The 19,637-nt window shown below is 42.9% G+C and overlaps 1 protein-coding gene across 1 annotated transcript in view; it reads right to left on the bottom strand.

The window, feature by feature from the left end:
• The window catches only part of LOC136124255 (protein unc-13 homolog B-like), a 52,898-nt gene extending 36,952 nt beyond the window's left edge, over nucleotides 1–15,946 (bottom strand). Inside the window, exons 1-2 of the mRNA XM_065878801.1 lie at nucleotides 13,663–15,946; nucleotides 1,756–1,778 (exon numbers count right to left, since the gene is read on the bottom strand). Coding sequence (XP_065734873.1) covers nucleotides 1,756–1,778; nucleotides 13,663–15,946 — 2,307 coding nt within the window. The remainder of the gene's footprint in view (nucleotides 1–1,755; nucleotides 1,779–13,662) is intronic.
• Nucleotides 15,947–19,637: the final 3,691 nt, after the last annotated feature.

Genomic DNA, 19,637 nt, shown 5'->3' with positions numbered 1-19,637 from the left:
GCACCAAATAACTCAAGGAAGGAACAGTTAGAAAACACATTTTAAAGGTTTCTGTAAAAAGACCCAAAGCAAATCCTTCAAGCAGTGTACAGAGAGAGTTCCAAAGCTGCCAGGGCTCTCCAGAGAACCAATGGTCCATGCTGTTTAGGCTCAACAGACCTAGAGCTAGTGGGTCTGGGGCTTCCCATCCCTCCTTGTACCCCTCCACTCCCAACAACTTCCCTGCCTCCTGAGACCTGGGTCCAGCTAACTATCCTGAGCAAATGAGCTCCAGAATAAGGGAGGCAGAAGTAATAAGCTGTTAAGCTCTGGATAGGGGCGAAGTTTTGGGAGGGCTAAAGATGGGAGAAGTTACAGACAAAATGAGGCGAGAGTACAAAAAGGAGAGGTAGGAAAGGTTAATGAGCGATGTAAAAGTGGGTAAGAATGACCCTGGATCAGCATCAGGCTTCAGATGAACTTCAGATTTAAGACCCTTTTCAGTAAGACCCTTCTCAGGTTGCCTGTACTCTAATCAAGCCTATCTGTCTACTGCCTATAGCCCTTCATGACCACATTTCACTGCTTCTGCCTGCTGCCCTGGTTCTATGAGTGGGATGATGTGGTAGAGGGAGGGCCAGGCCCAAAAGGCAGCCAGAAGTGGTTGAATTAAGTCTCCTAAGCTTCTTGTGAGGGGTAGCCCATCCCTAAATCCCCAGATCCTACCAACCAGAACTTATCCTCCCTTTGGAAACAGTCACCGCACTGAGCAGATCTTTATTTCCTACCTAGAATTAGATGTTTGCCAGAAACCACTGGGCTTAAGGAAACAAAGTCACAAAAAGCCTTTGGCAGCCAGAGTTCACCGGCTCAGATCATAGACATTTCCTGTGCTTAGAGGGGACAATGGGTCTGCAGAAGCCTGCAGACACAGCATAGAGCATGCACACGCAGGGCACAGAAGGAGGGCCAGGGGAATGAGAGGAGGTCTAGACAAAGTGCCTATAGGAGGTACATTCAGAGATACCACTTGCACCTGAGGAAACAGGTGAGCACAGATCCTGCACACAGAGCTACAGAACATGTGCACACACCCATCTTGGGGAGGATTCAGTATTCACTAGGGCCCGAATCACTGGCAAAAGAAACCCTTACTGTCTTCAGGAACCAGTGCTTGGAGGCACAGAGCGTTAGTATACCATGCATTCACATGGCATGGGGAAACCACATCACAGGTCTACAGAAGCTTGTGCTCACAGAGAGGCTAGGAAGCCTGCTCAGAAGCACACATTTAGGCCCCAGGCAAGAGGTACAAAAAGCCTACAGAAGCTCCTGCTCTCAAATACAAAATGTGAATGCATGCTGGGCTCAGCAAGGGTTTACAGCATATGCCAATCTGCAGCAATAAGTAGAAAATGGACACACACTGTGCAAAGTAGGAAAAGAGGAAGGCAATCAGTATCTGGGGGAGTCAAACTGAGCACAAGTATAAGCACACACATGCTACACTGAATGTGCACCATGCTGGCACATACATTCTCACACTGCTCCAGGGATGTCTGCAGGAGCACACACAAGCATGGAGCATGCACACAAACTGCTTTCAGGAAAAACAGACTAGCTGCATGAGCCAAAGCTCACGAGGCACAGATCATAAGCACACATGCGCACACACACACACACACACACACGCACACACACACACACACACACTGTGCTCAGGAGGGAGAGGAGAGAATTGACAACAAAAAGGGCCCTAAAGGGCCAGAGCACAACCTGAAGGGCTCCTCGCTTTCCTTCTGCAAGGAGAGAAAGAGCAGAAAAAAAGGGCAGAGAGGTTAGTAGATTCAGTTGTAAGTCAGCTAAACCTCATGGGACATGGAGAAGAGGGAGATGTCCTCTGAACAACTGGGTAGTTCACAGAGTCCAGCTCCCAGAATCCTTACCTCCTGTATTTGCTGGCCCCTGCTTTTCAGTTGAGAATCCAGATTTGGCTACAAAAACCAAAGGACAAAGTCTACCTGAGAATTTCAGTCACCCTTTCCCCCCTTTCCAAAGTGGTCTGCATGCAGGGTCAGGGCCACAAGACTAGCTTTGTTTGTTACCAAGGGTCACTCCAACAGGCTATCTGAACTGACTGAACACAGAGTGGGTTCCTTCCTCAGAAGCTCCATGAGTTCACTCTGAATCTGGGATAAGTCTGCAAACCCCAAAGGCCTGGTAGCTGAGCTCTTTCCATTTTGCAATACAGTCTTGGCCACGTGTTTGCCCAACAAGCCCTGGCTTTCCCAGAGCCTAAGTTAAGTTAGGCCAAGTTAAGGCCTGGAATTAAGGCCAGGACCAGGATGCTCAATGGCCATAGATTTGGAGGCACCAAGAGGCCACTGCCCTTTCACAAGTCACCATGATCTGGACAATAAAACCATGACTGCAATCCCAGGCTTGATTATCTACCAAATCCAGAACAATACACCAAAGGAAACTGACACTTCCAGCAAGCCACAGGAGAGGAAGAATAAAGACCAGAGATTACTCCTTTCCTATTCGTCAGAGACTACACTGCCTTCTAGGCCACACGTGCTTCACGAAGGCTTCCTTCTCTAAGGAAAGTCCACTTACCTGGGCCCATCAGCTCCCCTTTTCTTTTTTCCTCATCCTTTTTAAAGACCCACTGATATTACATAACAAGTAGAAGGGAGAATCATGGAAACTAACTCATAAGTTCCCGATTTTTCAAGCTACTTCTGATGACCTAATGGGTCACCTGACTTGACAGAAGAATGAATTCAGGAACAGGAATCCTCCAAAACAGTGCAGCTTCAGAAAAGTGGGTGAGATAAAAAAGACACTTCCTGGAAAGTGGACATGTCTCTTCTACATCTATTCCCTACTTCTTTAGAGCACTCTATTCCCTTTGAAAAAGAAAACTAGGCAACGAACACTTTAACTGACCCTGTGACTCAATTTGGAAAGGATTCTCTCTTCCTCCACTATCTTAAATATCAATACATTGTACACATCATGTCAAAGTTACTTCGATTGTGTCCTTCTGTTCTTCCCAGAGCTCCCCATAATGTCTAAAGAAGAAAATTCAATCTATTGACAAGGCCGTCAAGGCTCTCCATGACCTGGCCTCTTGCATCTATTGGGTGAGCTCAGACTGATTCTTAAGACTTAGCTCAAAACAAAATTAATCTGCATGTGGGCTCCTCAGTTACTGAGTTATTGTAATCCTGTCTCAGTCTGTAGGTGGGGAAATAGTCTCAAGAGGTGAACTACAGAAACACAAAGGCCTTTTTCTCTTTTCTCTTTTCCCTACAACTTCCTCCTTCATATGGTACATCTTTAACTTGTGCTCATCGTTTTACCCTAAGGACCAAAGCTGAGCTGGCTTGAGAGGAGACTGTGTCTGTGGTTAAGAGACCACAGATTAGTGTAGGGAAGTGCATTCTGTGGTTCATATGGAGCTTTAACTTGGAGGCTAGCTTATTGGGTGTGTGTTGTTTGAGGATTCCTTTCATTTTCAGGCACATAAAATGTCTTGGCACCTCTACCATGGTGCAGCGTGCCCCTTTTGAGAGTGTTTTCCAAGAAGCTTTAGGTAAGGGTGACCAGGCAGGGCCAAATTGTGTTGACGGGCTCTGTGTACAATTAAAAGACAACAAAACAGTTCACGTTGACATCAGATGGAGGATGTTTGGTAATCTTTGATCCCCATTTGAGACTTCTAAGTGTCTTCCTCCCTTTCCAACATGAAAATTCAGTAAACTTGAAAGAAAATCATCTGTGAGTTCCTTCAACTTGTAACCCATAGTCATGATAATCCAGAGGGAATATGCACTGGGGGCTTTAAAGGCTACAATCTTTGACAGTCCCAAAGCAGTGCAGCTCTGTAGAAGGTAGTGGAAGGAAGCTTTCTTTCTACTTTGTTGAGGAAATTACTTAGGAATTTAGATGGGTAAAAGGTACCCTTGCCTTATTCCGCTTTCTTATTTTCTTAGCCCCCTTTCCTTTTGAAATGTTTAACTGATTTCATGTCATAGTAGGGAATGCATTCTCCATCCCCATCCTTTGCCCTCCCAGGAAGTCAGTGTATTGATCATCTTTTTGGGCTTCCCCTCCAAAGGACCTTTTTCTGCACTGGAAGCCTCCACACCTAGCTCTTTGTTTTGTTACTGCTGTGTTTAGATTAATTTGGACAGATCTTTGTGCCACACAGGAATTTTTTGTTTTTTTTAAGAAAAATCTATAGGTGAAAAATTACTAATTAAATTGTGTGTGCGTCTATGTGCGTGCAACATAAAAGTACATTAACACCTAAGGAACATGAATCTTGGTTCCTGTAAAGCTGCAAATTGATATGGTATTAATAACAAAAAAAGACTTAGCTCAAATATTAATGCCTCTATGAAAATTTATCTGCCTTCCTCTCAAAAACAGAATTAGATGCTCCTCTACTATGCATACATGGTACCCATGCTTTTGTGCTGCACTATGACAGTATGTTGTTAGTATGTTTCATTGTTAATTGTCTGTATAAACATCTCCCTTTATACACTGTGAATTTCTTCAGAGCAATAATCACATATACTATATTATCACACCTTTGTAGTCTGAGGGTTTAGCACATCTAGCGTTTTTCTGTAGTAAAAGGAACTTGAACTTTCAGGACTTAGAGAACAAGAGCCTTTCTAAGAACATGTGTCTTCCCTCCCATCAGAAAACGTGCACAAGCTTTTTAGATAGCCTCATCCACCAGAAGGCAGACAGCAGAAGCAAGAACTACAATCCTGCAGCCTGTGGCACAAAAACTACATTCACAGAAAGATAGACAAGATGAAAAGGCAGAGGGCTATGTACCAGATGAAGGAACAAGATAAAACCAGATGAAGGAACAAGATAAAACCCCAGAAAAACAACTAAATGAAGTGGAGAGAGGCACCCTTCCAGAAAAAGAATTCAGAATAATGATAGTAAAGATGATCCAGGACCTTGGAAAAAGAATGGAGGCAAAGATCGAGAAGATGCAAGAAATGTTTAACAAAGGCCTAGAAGAATTAAAGAACAAACAAACAGAGATGAACAATAAAATAACTGAAATGAAAAATACACTAGAAGGAATCAATAGCAGAATAACTGAGGCAGAAGAATGGATAAGTGACCTGGAAGACAGAAAGGTGGAATTCACTGCTGCGGAACAGAATAAAGAAAAAAGAATGAAAAGAAATGAAGACAGCTTAAGAGACCTCTGGGACAACATTAAAAACAACAACATTCGCATTATAGGGGTGCCAGAAGGAGAAGAGAGAGAGAAAGGACCAGAGAAAATATTTGAAAAGATTATAGTCGAAAACATCCCTAACATGGGAAAGGAAATAGCTGCCCAAGTCTAGGAAGCGCAGAGAGTCCCATACAGGTAAATCTAAGGAGAAACACACGAAGACACATAGTAATCAAATTGGCAAAAATTAAAGACAAAGAAAAATTATTGAAAGTGCCAAGGGAAAAATGACAAATAACATACAAGGGAACTCCCATAAGGTTAACAGCTGATTTCTCAGCAGAAACTCTACAAGCCAGAAGGGAGTGGTATGACATATTTAAAGTGATGAAAGGGAAGAACCTATAACCGAGATTACTTGACCCAGCAAGAACCTCATTCTGATTCGATGGAGAAATCCAAAGCTTTACAGACAAGCAAAAGGTAAGAGAATTCAGCACCACCAAACCAGCTCTACAACAAATGCTAAAGGAACTTCTCTAAGTGGGAAACACAAGAGAAAAAAAGGACCTACAAAAACAAACCAAGGGCTTCCCTGGTGGCGCAGTGGTTGAGAGTCCGCCTGCTGATGCAGGGGACCCGGGTTCATGCCCTGGTCCGGGAAGATCTCACATGCCGCGGAGCGGCTGGGCCCACGTATATCGTATATTAACGCATATATGTGGAACCTAGAAAAATGGTACAGATGAACTGGTTTGCAGGGCAGAAATTGAGACACAGATGTGGAGAACAAACATATGGACACCAAGTGGGGAAAGCGTGGGGTGGGGCAGTGGTGGTGGCGATGGTGGGATGAATTGGGAGATTGGGATAGACATATATACGCTAATATGTATAAAATGGATAACTAATAAGAACCTGCTGTATAAAAAAATAAATAAAATTCAAAAAAATTTTGAAAAAAATAAAATAAAATAAAAGAACATGTGTCTTGCCTAAGAGAAAAGATAGGTCTCTTAGTCAATAGCCTGTACCATTTTCCAGACCCCAAAGAACTGCTGTACTAGTCCCTTCAGTTTGTCCCACCCACTGGACAAACATTTTCTTGTTTAAAAAAACTTTTTCTTGTTAGGAATCAAATTTTTTGTGCTTCGTAACCGCCTAAAATGCCTTACGATTTTTCCACTGAGATTTAGTTTTCAATTTAAGTGACATATGTCTATATAACACCTTCTTTGCAGGAAAATTCCTGACCCCTAAGAATGATCTCACTGTTCCAGATAGTCTACCTTATAAGGAAGTGACATACTTCCTCACTGTTAAAACAATCTTAACTCCATTACTTGGGAGTCAAAAGACTTGAGGCACTCATCTTATCTGAGCCTGCATTTCCTTATCTGTAAAAAGAGGATAAGACCAGCAATCTCCCAGGCTTATTGTGAGGATTCATCTCTTAAATACTTATTGAGAACCTACGGCACATTAGGTACTGTTCTCATGCTGATGCAGCAGTGAACCCTGATCTTGAGAAGCTTCTATTCTAGTAGGAGGAGCAGACAACTAATAATGATGATGAAGATGATGATAGTAGCTCACACCAAGTGAACACATTACACATCTGGCATTTTATTTGAGTAAGCTCATTTATTTCTCACAACAACCCTACTGGGTAAATACTATTATAATCTCCATTTTCTGTTGATTAAAATGAAGATCAGAGATGTTAAGAAACTTGCCTAAAGTCACAGCAAGTGGCAAAGCCAAAATTCAAAACAGGCATTCTGGTTCCAGAATCTGGAACTATGTGTACTATATCATGTATGATGGGGACGCTGATGAAAAATTCAGGCAAGGGGAAAAGATATTGCCCTCTGTGGTGATGTTACGCTATTAAAATTTTATAAAAGATTGTCAGGGAGTCCTCACTGATAAAGTGACATCTAAGCAGAGACCTGAAGGAAATGAGTAAAGAAGCTATTCAGAGTGGTAAGAGAAAAGTATTCCAGTCAGAACATATAGCAAGTGCAAAGCCTTAGGTAAGAGCATGACGGGTGTGAAGGAACAAATTTGCCACAGAGTACCATTTCAAATAGGGCTTTACAGGCCCTTATAAGCACTTTGGCTTTCATTCTGAGTAAGACAGAAAAATCACTGGAAGGTCCTGAACAGAGAAGTGATATGATCTGACTCACATTTTATGAGGATTACTCTGGCTTGGGAGAACAGACTGTAGAGGGACAAGGGTAGAAGCAGGGAGATCAGTTAGACTACCACAATCATCTAGACAAGAGAAAATGGTGACTTACATAAAGATGTTAGTGGTAAGATTCGGGATATTTTTTAAAGGCAAAGCAGGCAGAATTTACTAACTGACTGGATATGGGTTGTGAAAGAAAAGAAGTCAAGAATGACTCTATGGATTTGGGCCTGAGCAGCTAGCTGCAAGAATAGAGTTGTCATTTACTGTTAAGGAAGACTATAGGAAAAGCAGGTTTGGCAGGGCTTTGGGAGAAGGATCAGGAGTTTGGTTTTGGATACGTCAAATCTGAGATGCCTATTCACAAGGAAATGTGGATGTTAAGTAGATGTGGAATCTGCTGTTCCTGGACAATATCTGGGCCAGGTATAAATCTGGAAATGCTTATGAAAATCATGCGATTGAAACATATTACCTAGGAGGTGAGTATAAATAAAAAGTAGTAGTTGGGAATACTGGGATACTACAAGGTTGGGAAGATAAGGAATCCTGGGATACTACAAGGTTGGGAAGATAAGGAGGGACTAGCAAAGATGACTTGAGAAGGAATGGTCAATACTGTTGGAGGAGAATGAAGACAGAGAGGTGTTCTGGAAGCCAGGTGAAGAAAGTATTTCAAAAAGAAGAAATCGGGCTTCCCTGGTGGCGCAGTGGTTGAGAGTCCGCCTGCCGATGCGGGGGACGCAGGTTCGTGCCCCGGTCCAGGAAGATCCCACATGCGGCGGAGTGGCTGGGCCCGTGAGCCATGGCCACTGAGCCTGTGCGTCCGGAGCCTGTTCTCCGCAACGGGAGAGGCCACAACAGTGAGAGGCCCGTGTACCGCAAGAAAAAAAAAAAAAAAAAAGAAGAAATCAAGGGACTTTCCTGGCGGTCCAGTGGTTAAGATTCCATGCTTCCAACACAGGGGGCACGGGTTTGAACCCTGGTCGGGGAACTAAGATCCCACATGTGGTGTGGCGTGGCCAAAAAATTTTTAAAAAAAAAGAAATTGAGGCATATGAATAGACTAAGATCAATGGAATAGAATCGGGAGTCCAGAAATAAACTCTTACATTTATGGCCAGTTGATTTTTGACCATTCGATTGGTAAAGCATGTTCTTTTCAACAAACAGTGCTGAGATAACTAGACATCCACATGCTTAAGAAGGAAGTTGGACCCTATCTCACACCATATACAAAAATCAACTCAAAATGAATCATAGACCTAAATGTAATAGCTAAATAAAACTATAAAACATTTAGAAAAACACACAGGAGTTAATCTTTGTGACCTTGGATTAGACAGTGGTTTCTCAGCTATGAAACCAAAAGCAAAATTAACACAAGAATAGATAAATTGAACTTCATCAAAATTTAAAACTTTTGTACTCTACTCCATACCCATATTATGATGGCTATTACAAAACAAACAAACAAAAAACCAACCAGGAAGTAACAAGTGTTATTTAGCAAGGATGTGGAGAAATTAGAACCTGTGTGCACTGTTGCTGGGAATGTAAAATGATGCAGCCACTGTGGAAAATAATATGGCAATTCCTCAAAAAAAAATGAGAATTACCATACGATCCATTGGCAGAATTGCCACTTCTGCGTATATACCTAAAAGAAATGAAAGCAAGAACTCCAACAGATATTTGTACACCCATGTTTATAGCAGCATTATTTGCAATAGCCAAAAGGTAGAAGAAACCCAAGTGTCCACTGATGGATAAATGGACAAACAAATGTAGTATATATACATACAATGGAATATCATTCAGCCTTAAAAAGGAAGGAAATTCTGACATATGCTACAACACGGATGAACCTTGAAGAAATTATGCCAAGTGAAATAAGCCAGTCACAAAAGGACAGATATTGTGCAAATACACTTATATGACGTACTTAGAGCAGTCAAATTTATAGAGACAGAAAGTACAATGGTGATTGCCAGTGGCTGGGGGGAGGAGAGAATGGGGAGTCAGTTTAATGGGTACAGAGTTTCAGCTGGGAAAGATGAAAAAGATCTGGAGATTGGATGGTGGTGATGGTTGCACAATAATGTGAACAAACTTAAAATGATTAAAATAATAAATTTTATGTTTTGTATATTTTACCACAAAATTTTTTTTTAAATTATGCTTCAAAGGACACCATCAAGAAAGTGAAAAGACAACCTACAGATTGGGGAAAAAATATATACAAAATATTTGTATAATTTGTATATAAGGGACCTATAGCCAGAACATATAAAGAACTTACAACTCAACAGAAAAAGACAAAGAACTCAATTTAAAAACAGGTAAAGGATTTGAATAGACATTTCTCCAAAGAAAATATAAAAACGGCCAATAAGCACATGAAAAGATGTTCAACATCATTAGCCACTAGGGAAATGCAAATCAAAACTAGAAGATACCAGTCACACCCACTAGGATGGCTATAATAAAAATAGAATGGCAAGGATGTGGAGAAATTTGAACTCTCATACATTGCTGGTAGAAGTGTAAAATGGTGCAGTCACATTGGAAAACAGTCCAGAAGTTCCTCAAAAATGTTAAACACAGGGTTATCATATAACCCAGCATTCCATTCCTAGGTATATCCCCGAGAATCAAAATATATGTCCATGCAAAAACTTGTACATAAATGTTCATAGCAACATTATCCATACTAGCCAAAAAGTGGTAACAAAACAAAAGTCCATCAACTGATGGATGGATGAACAAAATGTGCTATATCCATGTAATGGAATATTATTCAGCCACAAAAAGAAATGAAGTACCCATACATGTAACAACATGGGTCAATTTTGAAAACATTGTGCTAAGTTGAAGAAGCCGGTCAGAAAAGGTCACATATTATATAAATCCATTTACATGCAATGTCCAGAATCCATAGAAATGGAAAGTAGATTAGTGGTTGCCAGAGGCTGGGGACAAAGGGGATTGGAGAATGACTATTAATAGATAGGGAGTTCTTCTTGGGGGTGATGGAAATGTTCTAGAATTGATCGTTGCATAACTCTGAATATACTAAAACCACTCAGTTGTACATTTTTAAGGGATTTTAAGGATGAATTTTATGGTATATAAATACCTAAAAAGCTGTTATAATAAAAAGAAGTAATCAATTACATCAAGTTGCTGATTGACTAAGAGAACTAAAAATGGACCAGAAGTTTGGCAATATGATGGCCTTGACAAAAGCTATTTTGGTAGTGGCAGGAATGAAAAAATGGAATTTTAATGTAATGCATGTGAGAGTACTTCAAATAGTGCCTCATACGTACCCCGCCCCACCCCCCCCAAAAAAGGAAGAAAAAGCATTTAAAAAAAAAGAACTCAAACTAAAGGTAATATACTACTAATCAGCTTAGGCCCTAAAAGGTCTCAAGCACAGCAGTGAAGAAAGCTTTTTCAAATGTTTTGTTGTGGTAGCAATCACTGTTGTATTGAATCAGTTTACCAGGTTAGGGTGACTGCTCTTGTGGACTCTATAACCCGAGTGTATTGGTGGTGAGAGGCCAGCCTGTGTATTTATGTACCTTCCTCTATTCCTCCTGCTTTATGGCATGGTGCTGGAGTCAGGCTGGACCTAGCACTGAAGAGATGCTGCCACTGCCTGGCAGCCTCTCCACCACCCGCTCTGTAGCCCACAGACCAGACTGGATCTTGGTAAGCACCCAGAACTCTGGCTTGATCTCTAACTGGTGTTTCAGAAAATCTCCTTCGTCTCATTATCTCTGCTGCTGTCACAAGTTCCTGCATCGTCCAGCAGGATGTCAGCCCAGAAGGGAAACTCTGCAACTTGAAGAATTGGGCCCCAGAGTTCTGGATGCTCATGCTAACATCAACTCTACGCAAGGTTTAAAGAGTTAGTAAGGAAGTACTGTTTTGATATTTGTAGTTTCTACTGTTGCTGTAATATAATAATTTCTAAATGCCCAGGGAGAAAGAAAAGGGTCTGCAAAGTTAAAAGGAGAGAGAAATCACTTGTAGTTGAGGAATTATAGAAAGCTTCCTGGAGGAGGTGATACTTTGGCTGTATGTTAAAGAATTGAGTAAATTTTGCTAGGTTGATGTGGTAAACACAGTACCTTAAGCTAGAAGGAAGGATGTATATGTCAATATGCTGAAGACAAAGTATAAGGCAAATTTGTGAGACAGCAGTTTCTTTCTAGGTGGAGTACAGTGGGAGAATGGGAGATAAGCCTGGAAATGTAAACTAGAGGCCAACTGTAGTGGTCTTGAATGCCAAATGAAGGAATTTAGACTTTTTTTGACAAGCTATAAAGAGTAGCTCTAGGGATATTTGAAAGGAACATGATTTTAATTTTTCAATTTAATTTTATGACTTGGTATTATATTCACATGATTCAAATTCTAAAAATTATAAAAGGGTATACAGTAAAAAATCTCCTTCTCATCCCACTAGTTTTTCACCTAATACCTTTCCCCATGGGCAATCCTGTATCAGTTTCCTATGTATCTTTGTGGTTTTTTGTTTGTTTGTTTGTTTGTTTGGGGGTTTTTTTGGCCGTGCCATGTGGCTTGCAAGATCTCAGTTCCCTGACCAGGGACTGAACCTAGGCCACAGCGGTGAAAGTCTGGAATCCTAACCACTAGGCCACCAGGGAACTCCCTCTTATGTACCTTTGTGAGATATTCTATACATATACAAACAGACATTGTGGGTTTTTGTGTGTATTCTTACCCTCTCCTATTTATACAAATGTCAGCATCTTATACATACTGTTCTGCACCTTGTTTTCTTTAATATGTCAATATATCTTTCCATTTCAGTAAAGAGGTACCTCTTCCTTTTTATAGCTGCATGGTACTGTATTCCATTGTTTGGATGTGCCAATAAGTTATTTAAACAGCCTTTCTTAACGAACATTAGGTTGTTTTCAACCATTGCTATTAAAAACAATGCTTCAAAACTAGCCTTGAACATATGTCCCTTCCACAGGTGAAAATGTACCTGCAGGGTATATTCCTGGAAGTAGTGTTGGGGCTCAAAGGGTATACATAATTTTGTTAAATTTTACCAATTGCCTTCCATAGAGGTTATACCAATTTCCACTCCCATCCCACTGGCAATGTATGAGTGCCTGTTCTCTCACACCTTTGCCAACACAATATGTTTCATAATTTTAATTTTGCCTTAGAAAGATTAATCAGGTTATATGCATAAGAGGACAACCCCATTTACATTTAAAATTAGATGAATAAAGCATATGCTCTTTGGATAAATTTAATTTTGATTGGGAGAAGTAATTTTAAAGCTACATATCATCTCCATGCTGCCTAGAAAAAAAGTTTTCTCATTTCTTGTAGCCAAAAACCATTCCAGGGCTTCCCTGGTGGCACAGTGGTTGAGAGTCTGCCTGCCGATGCAGGGGACACAGGTTCGTGCCCTGGTCCGGGAAGATCCTACATGCCGCGGAGCGGCTGGGCCCATGAGCCACGGCCGCTGAGCCTGCGCGTCTGGAGCCTGTGCTCCGCAACAGGAGGGGCCGCAGCGGTGAGAGGCCCGCTAACTCAAAAAAAAAAAAAAACCATTCTATTCTCTAGTTCTTAGGTAAGCACCCTTCAACTGGAGATAGAAGAAAGGGAATATGACCTGTGGAGAGCACAGTCAGGCTGGACAGCTCCAAGTTAGAAATAAGGTTCTGTATTGTCAACTCCAGTACTAGGAAGAAGACAGGTCGGGATAAGGGAAATTGCCACAGAGGCCTATGAGGTGGAGCTGCTGGAGAAATGGTAATCTTATCTCAGCAAGAAGCGCATGGAGAATAATTCTAAAATGCAACATAGGACTGCATCAGCCCCCCTAGCTCCTGTGAGAAACATGCCTCTTTTCCCCAGTCCTGCCTCCTACCCCACGCCTACTTTACACCAGAATATCCTAAAAGTCCTGCAGCTGTAAACTATTTTTGCCCAGATGCCCCTCCCTCTTTTGAAAAGGTATTTCTAAAGCTCCCACCAATAAACTGGAAGCTCCTTACGGACAAGAACTCCTTTCCTGTTGCTTTTCAATTCTGTCACTCCAATTCCCACAGGATTCGCTTAACATCGATATTCCAGTAACTGAGACTGATTCAAGCTGCGGACCTCCCCCATCACCTTGTGAAACTCACCACCAAGCTGGGTCTCATGCTGGCCTGATGAAGGCCCTACCGAGCCAGGTGTAAACCCATTAAACAGAGACTTGAAATACCTGGGTGCATATCTTCTACCGAGAGATGGTCTGTCTTCTGTACTAGCTCGTGCAGAAGTTTTTTCTGCCTCAGTCTTTTCTCTCTTAGAACATCTTTTAAATTGTTGATGCATTTGTTGAGGTAGATGGTCTCTGCACACATTTGCTCTAGGCTTAGTCTGCCCTGTTTGGGAGATTCAGGCCTGGAACAAGTTTCACTTCCCAGACACGGAGCCAGAGCAAAACCTGGCGATGAATATGCAAGAGGCAAGTTACTGGAAGCCAGAGAGAAGTTGCTGGGATCCTGAGAGGTTTGGTCTCCCTGTGTAGAGATGCCCACTCCACCAGACACCACATTGAGCAAGCTCTCACTCCCCTGACTCCCAGGGCTCTCCACTGAGAAATCCTGGGCACCCCCTGAACTCACTGTCCCAAGAAGTCTATCACTGTTCTCTGACTGGGAACCACTCTCAATGCTTTCCAGGTCCTCAGGAGTCATGGACCCACTGTTCTCCAGCTTCTGAAATACTCCCTGCAAAGCTGAACGAAAGTGGTAAATTGCTCGGCCCAGTTTACTTGTGTAAAACTTGATTTCTACATCTTCATCCTCCTGTGAGCCACCCAGACAAGAGGACTTTTCAAAGACATCTTTAAGAACCTGCGCAGCACGTTCCTCCTCTTTATTCAAGTCAATATGAACCATGTCATTGAAAGTCTCAGGTCCCATGATGATTTCCTCTATCACGTTGTCACAGCTCAGAGTTGCAAACCTTCTGGACTTATCTGTCAAAAGGTCCTCTAGCTGCTTTGAGCTCAAAATATCAAGCCCAGCTTCACAGGCCAGGAGTTTGTTCTCTGTCTTCAGCAACCCAGACAATGATAGGCAGCTGCTGGCCTCGCTTTTATTACTGCAGTTGTTTTCTATTTTTGCTGCTTTATATGCTTCAAGTCCTTGGTTACACTGTTTGAAAACCTGGGGTTTCCCAGAATCCTCCTCTTTTGAGGTTAACTCTAGGGAAGGTTCCTCAAATTGATGAAGGTTGGACAGAGAAGCCTCTCTCCCTGTCAGTTCACCACAGGTGCCACTGATAATTTGGGGTGTTCCTGATGTTCCTTTTACTTCATCCCTTGGCTTAGACTCATCACTTGGCTTTGCTAAATCGTTCTTGGGTGGGAAGCAAAGGCCTTGCTGTTCAGGAGTCTGGAGTTCTCTGTGTTGATTCTGAGCCCTCAATTGATATACTCCTGTTATTGGTCCTCTGTCCCCTGTTTCCACCTGAAAAACTGGTTCATCCAGGTTTAAAGGATTCAAATTACAATCCTGAGGTTGTTGTTCCAAAAATGATAGAGACTCCTTTGGGGGATTCTTACAGCAGCACTGTGGCCGGCTTGGTTCTTCTCTGGTGGCAATCCGGATCCCTAAACTCTGCAAGAGGATGGATTTCTGCAATATAAGGTCTCTGTGCTCTAGATGGGCAAGCTTCACAACAGTAGGCCTGGGGGCTGGCGCTCTGCCTGCTCTGTAAGCCTCTTTAATGTACCTATTGCACTGCATGCCATTAACACAGAGGTGTTTGGCCAGGAAGCTGTGCACCAGCTCCATGGTATTTTCCCCATCTTGCTCAGGAAGTCCATACAGATACAGAATGGCTTCCTCACTAGGTCGGTCCACATGGGGTTCCTGGGCCTTTCCCCCAACATTCACCTTGGCCAGGGGGCTGCTGCCCACCTGCAAGCCTTCTATTTCACTCAGAACTGAGTCTACACAGCTAGAGACTTCTTCCACTGAACCCCGGACTTGGCTCAGGTGCTGCCGCAACTCAGCAATTTCAGTTTGGAGACGGCTGATGCCTTGCAGCTCTCTGATGATATAGTCCACTACATCCCCCAAAGGTTCTTGCTGTTCACGGCTACAGCCTTGGCCAGGGCCTCTGGACAAAAGGGGCTTGGCTTGATCCCTCTCTGACGGCTCTTGACAGCTTGTGGTCATGCTGGCAGATGAGAGGTCCTGAGAGCCAGACCCTGAAACACAGGCAGTGGAGCCCAGAGGAAGCTGGCTGCTGGCCTGCTGCCCAAAGCTGCAATGCTGGGCCAGGCACCCATCTCTATCCCCACCAATGGCTGAGGCTACTGACCCACAGTGAGGGGACATGAAGCTGTCCTCTGGTAAGGATCCAGCAGGGCCTGAGGACTTGCTCTTGAAGCCACACAGAGTCTCCACCTTAGCTTTATCTGGGGAAAGCCTGGAGGAGGATCCCAAGGTGACCATGATTTCTTCCTCTGACTCTTGCAACAATCGCTTCATTTTCTCCCTCAGGGTCTGAGTGATTCTCAGCTTCTTCCTCTAGTTTCTGGTCAGGATGGTTAATAGAGATTGTGTTAGAAGGCAATACCCTGACCTGTTCTTTTCAGTCTATTTTTAGCAATTATTGCTGGCTGATGCCTTGGGCTTGGCCCACAGTGATGCCTAGAATGGTCCCATGTGTGGTCTCAAACCTGGCACATGTTCCTGGATCCTAGCTTGACTCTAATCCTGCAGCTGGTGAAAAAGGAAAATAGTGCACTTGGATCAGAAGGCAGCAGGATAATATGAATCAAGCTGTCAAGCGGGAATAAGAACACTACTTTCTAATACTGTAGGAGTCAACAGTGACCTGCCTCCCAACGCTAGACTTAAACGTTATAAGCCATCAGTTCTCTCTCCTTGGCTTCCCATCAGAGTTTTGCTGTAAAATCAGATCAAGTCCTTGTGTTCTGAGCAAGTAGCCAAAGTCAACAGGACCGAAACAAACTCCTGGGAAATAGGTGGGGTGAAGTCAGCGAGTGACTGAACCTTTACAAATTCAACATGAGGCTCAGAAATGAACATATAAATGTTTAACCACCAAAGCTCAAACCACATACACAGTAAAAGACAAGACGTGGAATGTTTCTTTTTTTTTCCCCCTCCAGTTTGTTGCTCTGGTGAAGGCTCAACTACTTAAATGTTTGCTCCTGCCTGTGCTTATAGCACAAAGTGTTTTCCCTTTGTTTAGTGATAGCAACCCTTCACTTGGAGAAAGGACCACGACAAGAAAGTGATTTCCTAGCACTGTCCACTGCTGGAGTAACAGAGGGTTGCTCTAGCCCCGCTGAATGGCCTGGAGAGAACAATGCATGTGGCAGGCGGGGAGCTGATTACATCAGAGAGAGCTCCAGGGTGCTCTACTGTTTTCCAAAAAGGTGAAAAAAGACCTACCACCAGTCTTGCCCCTAAACTCGGAGCTACCAGTGACTGTAGCTGAGGCAGAGATGACTGTTACCTTATGTGGGGTGGGCATCCATTCCATTTTTACTGGGAACATGTAGCCTGTAGGGAAGGAGCACAGTGGAAAGTACAAAGGATGAAGCAGAGAGCCCAGGAATGCATGGGACTGCCAATACTCTCTGGCTCTGCTGGGTCAGCCTGGGACAGGTAAAATGAGTTGGTGGGAGACATGCTACCCTTCATGTTCTTCAACTGGAGATGGTTTCTCTATTTTCTAGATTTGACCTAGATTTCTAAATCTTCTAAAACCCCTGCCTCCTTTTCTTTTCCCAGTACTCAAGTTAACCCTAAAAAGTAAAAATTGTCTGTGAAGAACATAAGCTGACTGCTCCCACCGCAATTCATTTGCAGGAAAGGCCACCAACTATATAGTCTTTGGGTCTGAAAATTAAAAGCACTGTGCTTCTTGAGTTACGTCTATCAAAAAAAAAAAAAAAAAAAAAAAGCACTGTGCTTCTGCAGACTAAGAAGAACCAGAAGAACAAGTCACAAGACTTGCGATAAAGATGAAGCTGACCCCTTTTACTGGAAATAACCAGGCCAAGAGTCAAGAGACAGAAACTAGATTAATTCCCTTTTCATTTCTTCCCTTCTTCTCTCTAGCTCATGTAAAAACTCTGTTTCATCTAGGAATTCTTCATCTGAGAATTCTATCCATCCTGTGAGGCATTGGAGAGGCCTAATTATTGCTTTTTAAGCATTATTGCTTTACTCTGATATTTTAAGGAACCAGGATCAGCCATTCCCCTAATGTGGTCAACTCAGTCTAGTCTGTGTGTGTGTGTGTGTGAGAGAGAGAGAGAGACAGAGACAGAGACAGAGACAGAGAGAGACAGAGAATGCTCTATGTGCACAGTCAGAACTACTGGGTCTCGGGCTTAGTGCCCAGCTGCCTAGATAGCAAAGCCCCCAATTCTAGGACTGACTCATCAAATTCTTCCCTCTCTCCTCCCAAAAGTACAAAATCTACATTTCCAAAGCCACCCATTTCTTTTCTCCCCAAGGTGCAAGGTCTGGGTACCCCGATTTGGTCTTGGCACCTGCTATTACCTTTGAGCAATGTCCCTAGACTGATGGACTAGAGTTGGTAATTAGCCTTTCAAGTTTTTCTCAAAGAGAAAGACCGCTTACTAAACCAAGATGGAAGCTCTGCATATGACCACATGAAACCATGAGCAAGTGCTACTAGACTGAGAATCCAGAGACATAAGTGTGAGTCTTGCTTCACCAGTGACCTTGGATTAAACACTTCTCTCTGTGCCTTAGTTTCCTCATCTGTAAAGTGGGGGAGATAGTCACAGGAATGTTATAAAGCTAAAATGAGAGACTGGTAATTAGTAAACTGTAAAGCATTGCAGTGTTATTATTACTGACATGGCAAGACCCTGGGACAAAGAAGCAGGAAAACCAATATCTAAGCCAAGTGTGCAATTGCCTAAGTGGTTTGACTTGAGTGAACGATGACTTCTATCCCAGCCCCAGACCCTTACCTTTCCCAGTCTCTTCTAATGGTCTACAGCAATGCCTGGAACCCTACCATTACAGTGTCACTCTTTGTTAGTCTTTCTTTCTTCTAAAAGTTTTCTTTTTAAGGTAAGAAAAGGGAGGAGCAAAATATTCACTCCCCAACATTTCATTCAGGTGACAGGAGGCTTGCCCTCAGGCAGCCTGAAAGCATGAGGAAGGAGAAAACTGCTACAGGAGGCAAACTTTTCCTTTCTAATGCTAGCAAGGCCCAGAACTCATTGCCAGCCCCACTTTGGTCTAGAGGAGACAGTTTTTCAGGAACGAAAATGAAGCTGACTCTCCTGCTATGGCTTCAGTGCAGGCCAGGTTAACTTTGGGCCTATCTGCTTCTGCCCCTCAGATTAATATTCCAGATAGGGTTGGACAGTCTCGCAAGGTTCCCCTCCAAAAATGCAGTGCCTGCAACACTGGCTGGCCAGCCACACAGAGGGCAAATGGCTCAGCCACTGTATTCAGAGGATCCTGAAGGACTAAAGGCAGAGCTGCCTGGTTTCCTACATTAGTGACAAATAGGAAATTTCCAGCTAGAGCTGCCATAGCAACTCCTCCCAGCCTCAAACAAAGATGCTTGCTTTCATATTAAACAAACAAACAAAACCCTCTAAACCTTCTTCTGAATTGGTAGCTAGAGCCCACAGATGAACTCTAAACTTAAGAATCACCTCCGAGGGATATGGGTTCCCTAAAGGCACCAAACCCACTCAGTCACCCACATATTTAGGCTTTGAAACAGGGGACAGAGCTCACTGTGATGCCACACAGCGAGAATCAACCAGTCACTTTGCTCAGAACCCAATAGGATACCAGAAGCCAGAATGGGCTGAAAGGGCAACCTGCAGAGCCAGGAGGTCCAATTCAAGGCCACCTCCTTCTTCAGTCTCTCTTTGCTACTACTGTCCACAAGAATGAAATAACAGGGACCAAAGTGTGAGAAAAACAGTTTGACCTCTAAATCAGTTCAATCGATGTGCCAGGCACTAAGCTATGTGCCAGGGATATAAGGCACAGTTCCTGCTCTCTAATATATTAAAGCTTGGAAACAGAGTTAGGCATATAAACAATCACAAAATAAAGTGATACATGTTATAATAGAACTTGTAATAGAAAGCAAGCATTTAATTCCAGGGGTGGGGAATGGGAAGGTGATGAGAGGCCCAGAAAA

The sequence above is a fragment of the Phocoena phocoena genome, chromosome 6 (genome assembly GCF_963924675.1).
Source record: "Phocoena phocoena chromosome 6, mPhoPho1.1, whole genome shotgun sequence".
Classification (NCBI taxonomy): Eukaryota; Metazoa; Chordata; class Mammalia; order Artiodactyla; family Phocoenidae; genus Phocoena; species Phocoena phocoena.
This window is presented reverse-complemented; position numbering and strand designations above follow the sequence as displayed.